Below are 9607 nucleotides of genomic sequence, written 5' to 3'. Positions count from 1 at the left end.
CTGATTCCTGCAACATTTTCACGCCTACTCTTGCTTGCTTTCCTAACCATATATATCTTGATATTATTTTATTTAGTTCTTCAAAGTATTTTTTCTTCAGTTTTATTGGTGTTGTTTGAAATAAGTATTAGTAGTCTTGGCAAAATGTTCATTTTTATGGTGGCTATTCTTCCTGAGAGTGACAGTTGTAAATCTTTCCATTTCTCCAGGTCTAGCTTGAGTTGCCTCATCAGATTCATAGAGTTATGCTCTTAGATTGTTGCACATTTTGCTGTTAATTGTATTCCTAAGTACTTCACTTTTTTAACTACCTGTATGTTGATTCTTTCCATTAACACTCCTTTTTGTGTATCTGTGAGGTTCTTGACTAGAATCTTTTGTCTTGTCCCTGTTTATTTTCAGTCCTGCTACTTCCCCATATTCTTCTATTTTTTTAAATTAGTTTCGGTCCAATTTCTATGGGGTCTTCTAGTATGAAGACCAAGTCGTTGTGACATGCCATCTGATGTGGCTGCAGGCCTAAATGGTTTCCATCCAATTTAAAGTCAGAAACTTTGAGAGGATGCTCAAAGTTTCAAACCCAAGGTGTGAGCTTTTGTCTTGCTGCCACCTCGCTAGAAAATGATACATTTGTTCTATTTATTTTTTTATGATCTGGACATGACTATAATGGGAAAAAAAGTTATGGTCAAGCTATTATGGGTGGCAAATGTGCATCTGGTCTAATAGAACCAATTGTTTAATGGATGGATGGATGGACTGACAGATAGATAAATGATAATCAGTTTTAATAAAACAACACAAATGAAAAACATGTTATTCCTGATCGTTTGAAAATGATGTAGAAAACCAACAGCTATGGAAATATCACACACTTGTGACGTTGTGTTTGACCTCTGGGGAATGTACAAAATGGGCCACCTCTTTTGTATTTGGCTAACAGGACTAGTCAAAATCATTGTTTCCTGGGTAGTGGTGAAATCCAAATTTTTTTACTACTGGTTCTGTGGCCATGGTTGATGGGCTTGATGCATGTGGCAGGGGAAGGATATTGCAAAAGCTCCATTCCCACCCCACTCCAGGGGCCAGCCAGAGGTGGTATTTGCCGGTTCTCCGAACTACTCAAAATTTCTGCTACTGGTTCTCCAGAACCTGTCAGAACCTGCTGGATTTCACCCCTGCTTCTGGGAGGCTAACTCTTTGTAAAAGAGCAAAATAACAAGAGGTAGATAATATATAGTTTATATATATATATATATATATATATATATATATATATATATATATATATATATATATATATATATATAGGGAGAGAGAGAGAGAGAGAGAGAGAGACACGCGGTGGCTCAGGGGCTAGGACGTTGAGCTTGTCGATCGAAAGGTCGGCAGCTCAGCAGTTCGAATCCCTAGTGCTGCCGTGTAATGGAGTGAGCTCCCGTTACTTGTCCCAGCTTCTGCCAACCTAGCAGTTTCGAAAGCACGTAAAAATGCAAGTAGAAAAAATAGGGACCACCTTTGGTGGGAAGATAACAGCGTTCCATGCACCTTTGGTGTTGAGTCATGCCGGCCACATGACCATGGAGATGTCTTCGGACAGCGCTGGCTCTTTGGCTTTGAAAGGGAGATGAGCACCGCCCCCTAGAGTCAGCAACGACGTATGTGCAAGGGGAACCTTTACCTTTACCTTAGATAATATCTCTCTCTCTTTCTCTCTCTCTCCCTCCCTCCCTCCCTCTCTCTCTCTCTCTCTCTCCCTCCCTCCCTCCCTCCCTCCCTCCAGGTGGATGTTTGTGTATAGGTGGGTGTAGGCATCCAAAATAGATATTTTCAAAGGAAAGTTATTTGAAACACTTGAAGTGCACAAAAGTTCTATGGAATTCTGTGATTTATTATTGTATTTATTTTTTCCAACGTCTATATTCGTCAAAGAAGAGTTGATTAGGTACGATACAATTTCTGGGTGTTTGGATCACTGTAGCCAAATGGTGATTTTCATCATATCTCCTTAACTTGGGATGGCTTAGAACATTTGCTGAATTTGTAATGATTATTTTCTTTTGTCAAAAATAAGATGGAAGACACTAATAAAAATAGACATTAAAAACACAGAAAATAACCAGTTAACCGGTATGTGTATTCTCAGACAGCCAACAAAATTTCCAAAGATAACATCCTAAAAAATATTTGGGATAGATGCGTAAACTATATAGATAAATGGGTATCGGCTATGAAATAGGTGCCAAGGGTTTCTCTTTTAGCTTGATCTGAACAACTTCTGGAAAGCAACTTAGATAAGCTAGTGTAGACTGCATTTATGTGATTCTGTAGCTTGATCCTCCCAAACTATTCATAGCCCTTTTACTATTAGCTTTAGCACTGTCATATCCTAAGGCCATTTTCTTTAAAATGTGCACAGCTTTTCTCACAGATAAATATATACCCAACTCATCTAAGTGAAATTAAACCAAAAGGAAAAAAAGTGAAAGGAGTAATCAAATTACCTACATACAGGGTTACATACTTGTTTTAAGTGTAGGTGGGTGAGTTTCAGCAGGTTCTGACCAGTTCTGGAGAACCGGTAGCAGAAATTTTGAGTAGTTCGGAGAACCGGTAAATACCACCTCTGATTGGCCCTGCCCCATCTATTCTCTGCCGAGTCACAGCTGATTGGGAGGGAATAATTTGGACCTCTAACCTTCTTAGCCAGATCTTTGTGATCTATTATATTTTTGCACCGATGGGTATCTGTAAGAAAAACAAAATGCCTCTGGTAAAAATACACACCTATGCCAGTGGTGGATTTCAAAAATTTTGTACTACCGGTTCTGTGGGCATGGCTTGATGGGCATGGCAGGGGAAGAATACTGTAAAATCTCCATTCCCACCACACTCCAGGGAAAAGTTACTGCTAAATTCCCATTCTACAACTTTTTCTTCGGGTTTCGACTACCACACATTTTGCGATAAGGATTGGTTGAATGATAATGCTGAAGACACACAGAGACACGGGAACGGAGCAAATCTGAGAAAAACATTATGCATTAGTAAGAGAAAGGTAAAGGTTCCCCTCGCACATATGTGGTAGTCGTTCCCGACTCTAGGGGGCGGTGCTCATCTCCATTTCAAAGCCGAAGAGCCAGCACTGTCCAAAGACGTCTCCGTGGTCATGTGGCCGGCATGACTAAATGGCAAAGGCGCATGGAACGCTGTGACCTTCCCACCAAAGGTGGTCCCTATTTTTCTACTTGCATTTTTTACATGCTTTCGAACTGCTAGGTTGGCAGAAGCTGGGACAAGTAATGGGAGCTCATCCCGTTACGCGGCACTAGGGATTCAAACTGCTGAACTGCCGACCTTTCGATCGACAAGCTCAGCGTCTTACCCACTAAGCATTAGTACCCAGGATAAATAGTAAACCTCTCCTTATTTGGAGTGATTAGCCAAAGATCCAGCCGCGGCAAGACAACCCTTACAATTCTCCTTTCTCACAAAAAACCAAAGCTGCTCAGTGAAGTGTTCAGATACTCGGTTACATTCAACACAAGCTAATTCGCTTATTCTCAACAAGTGGGCTATTGATTTTTTGCCTGTTTTCTGAGCAGCCTGGGGGCTTGAGAGCTACAACAATAGCATCCTGCCTGTTATTAAAAAAAAAAAAAAAGAGGGGGAGGAATGCTCTGGAAAAATGTCCTTTTGCTCATCAGTAATTAGGATGACTTCATGTTTGCTTAGTTCTGACAGTATATTCAGCCCAGACATGGTTCACAGTTTCACAACCCTATTTCATCTTCCTTGAAGACTTTGACATGGGAAATTTGACTTCGCTCCTTTGCAAACTGAAAATACGGGTTCTGCCACCAACATTCACAATAGACGGTGCATAAGGAGCGAAAGTCATCTATCCATCCATCCATCCATCCATCCATTTTATTGTCGGAATAAACCTGTATCTTTGCATTTCCTGTTTCAAATTTTAAATGCAGAAAAGAATGTCCTTCCTCCCTCACATTCTATGTGTGTCAAATGTGCTCTCTACAATCATATGGCATCAGGGGTGGGCTTCAAAATTTTTAGCAAGGGGTTCTCTGCCCAGTTGCTGGATGGGCGTGGCTATAGTGGGAATGGCCTAGTCGGCCTCCTGCACCAAGGTGGTGTGGAGGCTTTTTGCTTTCCTCAAGCCTCCAGGAGGACGAAAATGGTCTCTCCAGGCTCTGGAGGCCCTCTGGAGGCTGGAAATGGTTCCCAAATTTCTGATTGGCCCATTTTTTGCCCTCCCCGAGCCTCCGCCCTGCACTTACCTGCATCCAAAATGGGCCTCATGAGGATTCCTGGGAGGGGTGGGAGGGGCCAGCCAGGAGTGGGATTTGGGGGTTCTCCGAACTGCACAGAATCATAGCTAGAGGTTCTCCCAAACCCCTGCAAACCCCTAGCGGCCCACCCCTCTATGGCATCGATATTTCTTTATCAGCAAATATAAATTTGATTGATACACACACACAAACACAAACACACACACACACACACACACATCTTTGCTTATTCGGGTTTTCTCCCGTGTAAAATTGGAAGTGTCTTGGGGATGATTCGACGAAGTCTCATTCGTCATCTTCAGGCTGGTGTTTACAGCTTTGTGCTTCTAGGAGCACGAAGCTGTAAACACCAGCCTGAAGATGACGAATGAGACTTCGTCGAAACGTCACCAAGACACTTCCAATTTTACGCGGGAGAAAACCCGAATAACCAAAGACCTACGTACAAACACCCGTGAAAACCTCAGAAAACATATATATACATATACATATACATAAATACATATATACACACACACACACACACACACTGTCGTGTCCCACTCCTCCGCTGACGGCTGGGTCCGGGAAATCCGAATCAGGCGTGCCTCTGCAGCTCTGTCCAAAGTCCTAGCAAAGTCCTCAGAGCAGGCAGGAGACCAGTAAGTGACTTCAGCAAGATAAGTTTGACTTTTTGCCTGACTCAGAGACTGCCAGAAAGTAGCTCCTTTATATAGGCCATGGGGTGTGGCACCATGACTCAGCACTCATTAAGGCCTGCCCCTCCCTTCCCTCTGTAGCCTCCGCCTCTCCAATCTTCTGATGCGAGGGTCACACCAATCAGCTGTTCTTGGGAGTAAACCCTCCTCAGGCTCACCTGCTGTGGAGGAGGGGGAGGGGTCTAGCTGCTCCGTTTGCCTGGGCATGGAGTCAGGGCTGGGGCAGGGAGATTCTCCTTCTGCAGTTTGTGTGGGCATGGAGCCAGGACTGGGACCGGGAGGCATACATTCCTCAGTGTGCGGGAGCAGGTAAGAAGGCCCCGGCTGCTCTGAGGGCGGGCAAGACACAACACACACACACACACACACACACACACACACACACACACACACACACACATATATATATATATATATATATATATATATATATATATATATATATATATATATATATATATATTTGTAGGTTTTCACTGGTATACGTATGTAAGTCTTGGTGTATTCAGGTTACATGGAAAAAGACCCGAATACGCCAAGACATATTTATATATATGCATGTATGTATGTATGCATGCATGCATGTACGTATATATTTGTTGTTAGTTGCAAAGTCGTGTCCGACCCATCGCGATCCCATGGACAACTTTGCTCCAGGCCTTCCTGTCCTCTACCATCCTCTGGAGTCCATTTAAGCTCACGCCGACTGCTTCAGTGACTCCATCCAGCCACCTTGTTCTCTGTCGTCCCCTTCTTATTTTTCCCTCAATCTTTCCCAGCATTAGGCTCTTCTCCAGTAAGTCCTTCCTTCTTATTAAGTGGCCAAAGTACTTGAGTTTCCTCTTCAGGATCTGGCCTTCTGCACAACCGCAAAAGGGCTACAGCCTTAGACCCACCCGAAGTTCCTTAGAGTCTTATTTAATTGTTCCCAAGGGAAGGCTGCCAGACTGGGAAGATTCCTGTATCATAGGCAGAACATAATATAAAGTACTTATCTTGAACTCTGCATGTGTGGGTCTGGTTGTTTGCGCCTGACATGTGGAAAGCATCTTCTTCCCATCAAAAAGATAAAGGTAGAGAATATTTTGTATTGAAATGCAAAAAAGTTGGGGGTTGGGCAGGGGATTGGACTAAAAGACTTCCAATGTCTCTTCCAGCCCTATCATTCTATGCTTCGTTACACCGATCCAAATTAACTAAGGGAATCAACTGCTATCTGGTGGGATGATAGCCACCAATGTTAATGGTTTTGAAATGGGACTGGATTAACTCATGTGAAGACAGGGCTAGCAGCCCGTCCAAATGGCCCACAGGGATTCTAGTTCATTAACACAAGCCAGAATAGATACTTGAGAGATTCTAAAGAGCTTCTATATTATCTACAGTGATATGTATTAATTTTAAAAGTTTAAACCAGTGGTAGTCAACCTGGACCCTACCGCCCACTAGTGGGCGTTTCAGCTTTCATGGTGGACGGTAGGGGTTTTGTCCAATACTGAAGCACTTTCCTTTTTTTTTAAATTTAATTGACTTTTTAAAAAATTTTCATAGCATTATTTAAAAACATTTTCATTAGGTTTTCATAAAATTCCCCGTGACAGCTTAAATTTCTGAAAATATACGATTTGTACAACAAATTATATGTTATACAACATAAGTTAAGTTCATATTATGTAAGTGAAACTAAATAGCGCTATAGTGCGACCACGAACAAAAGAGCCTTGTCCCAGAATAGCTCGTGCATCTCCCTCCATACCACTCAGCTGTATCAGACAAGCAGAGCTGGTATCCAGCGCCCACCCCCCAAACCCAATCCATGATGTACGAGAGGCATGCGCAGATGATGATACACGGTGCATTACTGTGGAACCGGTGGGCGGTTAGAAAATTTTACTACTAAAAGAGATACAAAAGTGGGCGGTAGGTATAAAAAGGTTGACTATCCCTGGTTTAAACGTTCAGACCTAAAGTCACATGTGAAAGTCGCCTGGAAAGCATTTTCAACTTCAAGAAAGGAGGTGTGGATGTCAGAGAAGCAACAAGAAACAACTTCATGAGGCAGTTACTCCAGCACGGGTCTCACCACTTTGGCGACTGTCTAATTCAATTAAAATCTGCTAATCTGATACAAGTTAGTCATATAACAATGCTGAACTTTCCCCATATCGACAGAAACGTTAAAAGGCTGGAATCTCAGTTGTAGCCCCCATGCTCTGAGCTGGTCACAACAGGCCCTTCCTTAGTAACATCCAGAAAAGCGAAAAATTGTAGAAAACAAAATAAGGATTCTTTATCTTTCACATTAAACGAAAAGAATATGTAGATTTTAGAGGGATTTTTGCTCTAAATGGTGACCTAAAGCACTATACAATGCTTAACTTTCCTTTTTACTAGTTTAAAACTCTACTCTACTCTACAACATGAATGCATTAGATCGACATTTTAATCTTAAAACTGCTTCCTGCTATAGCTCATATGTATATAAAATTATGAAGTGTGTCTTTTAGAACTGAGCTACGTTTCAAAACTTGCGCAAATACCCAATTTGCATCGCCTTAACTGTCAACGGAGTGTGGGCTGGGAAGGACAGTTTGGCCAAAATGCTGAACCAGCAATCATAAGAAGTCTCCTATTTTTGGAATGTAAGTAGGACTATTCACCAAGAGGACCAGCAATGAAAAAGAAAGTAGAATTAACAGGTAGGTAGGTAGGTAATGAGAAAAGGAAAGGAAAGGAAGAAGGAAAAAGGAAAAGGAAGGAGAATAGAATGGAAGGGAAGGGAAGGGAAGGGAAGGGAAGGGAAGGATAGGATAGGATAGGATAGGATAGGATAGGATACAATACAATGGAAGGGAAGGGTAGGGTAGGGTAGGGTAGGGTAGAGTAGGATAGGATAGGATAGGATAAGATAGGATAGGATACAATAGAATGGAAGGGAAGGGAAGGGAAGGATAGGATGGGATGGGATGGGATGGGATGGGATGGGATGGGATGGGATGGGATGGGATGGGATGGAAGGGTAGGGTAGGGTAGGGTAGGGTAGGATAGGATAGGATAGGATAGGATAGGATAGGATAGGATAGGATAGGATAGGATAGGATAGGATAGGATAGGATACAATAGAATGGAAGGGAAGGGAAGGGAAGGGAAGGGAGGATGGGATGGGATGGGGTGGGGTGGGGTGGGATGGGATGGGGTGGGGTGGGGTGGGATGGGATAGGAAGGGAAGGGAAGGAGAGTGAAAGAAAAAGAAAAACAGAGAGAGAAAGGGAGAGAGAGAGGGAGAAAGGAAGGAAGGAAGGAAGGAAGAATGAAAACATAAAAAATGCAGCTACTGTTCTACGCATGGAGTTGTCACTCAATATTTTCAAAAATATTGAAGAGCTTATTTTCCCAGTGAAAAGCACATTTCAAACTAGCTCTTCGGTATACTAATAAAGGAACTGTGTTCTGTTCTTAAGCCAGAAAGTGGTCATTTCTTGCAGTGAATATGATGTTTGAAAATCAGTTCCTCCTATTATAGATTTCTCCCCCAGCTTGTAGAAAATCCATGATTCCCTAAACATTGGTCTTTGAAAGCACATTGACTAAAATCTTCATGCTTAATTCATGAAGTCTGGAGATTAGTGGAGCTGGACATGGACCAGGCATAGTTTATCATATTCTAATAAGCAGAGGCTGAAAATTGCATTTCTAAAGCTATAGTATTAAAGGGCATACAGCAAAACATGACCCAAGCGTAACTCAGTAGTCTTAGTTCCCCTGGAAAGCCTTTGATATTATAAAGTGTGCCGACAGAAAGAATAAACACAACTCAAAAGAATTTCTGTATTTAAAAGAGGGGGGGTAGGGAGAGGGGGGGGGAAACCCTGGCAAACACACGCTTTATATACATCAAAGCCCTTATTGTATGTTATTAAACTGATATAATGTGATCTCCACGGAATGCGGCTTTGACTAGTAGTGTTTATTTGAACAAAGTATGGAGCTTCATTGCAGTAATATAAAATTAGGGATCTAAAGAAAACGTGACAGTGAAAAAAAAAGACAATCATCAGGACTAATGAATAAAATATCTAAATAATATGTGGCGTCGAGTGGTGGGTGAGTATGAAGTTATCTTCAGTAGAAACACACGCGCACACACCTATATGCACAAATATATACAATCACAAATGCACATGTATGAACAGTCATACACAGAGACACATATTTCTCTCATTCCCTTTGAGGTCGTAATAATTAATACTTCATGCATTTACTAATAATTAATGCTTCGTGCACCTTCTCTTCCTCCACACTGCCCAGCTGTCCGTTGGCCACCCATCATTTCTGGACAGCAGAAACGGAAACTTCCCTCTCCACAGGTGGTCCTCATTTAAGAAACGTCAATGGGGAAGCCAGCAGGAAGTCAGAGGTTGCGGTCACATGAGTTTATCACTTAACGATTCTTGCAGTCCTCATTTAACAATGGCAGCCGGAACTGGAACCGGTGGTAAGTGAAGAAGTGGTTTTTCCAACTTACGGCCCTGTCCATTAACAATGGTGCTTCTGGTCTTCCCAAAACAATACCTTGATAATGGGCAAACGCTCTTA

At 42.2% G+C, this 9607-nt stretch overlaps 1 protein-coding gene across 4 annotated transcripts in view; it reads right to left on the bottom strand.

The window, feature by feature from the left end:
* The window catches only part of WWOX (WW domain containing oxidoreductase), a 736218-nt gene that overhangs the window by 422188 nt on the left and 304423 nt on the right, over positions 1–9607 (bottom strand). The window contains exon 9 of one of the 4 annotated variants that reach the window (XM_058155166.1): positions 2604–2748. The exons of the other annotated variants lie outside the window; for them this stretch is intronic. Coding sequence (XP_058011149.1) covers positions 2725–2748 — 24 coding nt within the window. The 3' untranslated portion in view covers positions 2604–2724. Of the gene's footprint in view, positions 1–2603; positions 2749–9607 lie in introns of those variants that run through there. 4 annotated transcript variants of the gene reach the window in all.

This window comes from Ahaetulla prasina, chromosome 12, assembly GCF_028640845.1.
Source record: "Ahaetulla prasina isolate Xishuangbanna chromosome 12, ASM2864084v1, whole genome shotgun sequence".
Taxonomy (NCBI): domain Eukaryota; kingdom Metazoa; phylum Chordata; class Lepidosauria; order Squamata; family Colubridae; genus Ahaetulla; species Ahaetulla prasina.
Note: the sequence above shows the minus strand (reverse complement) of the source record. Positions and strands in the feature narration are given on the sequence as shown.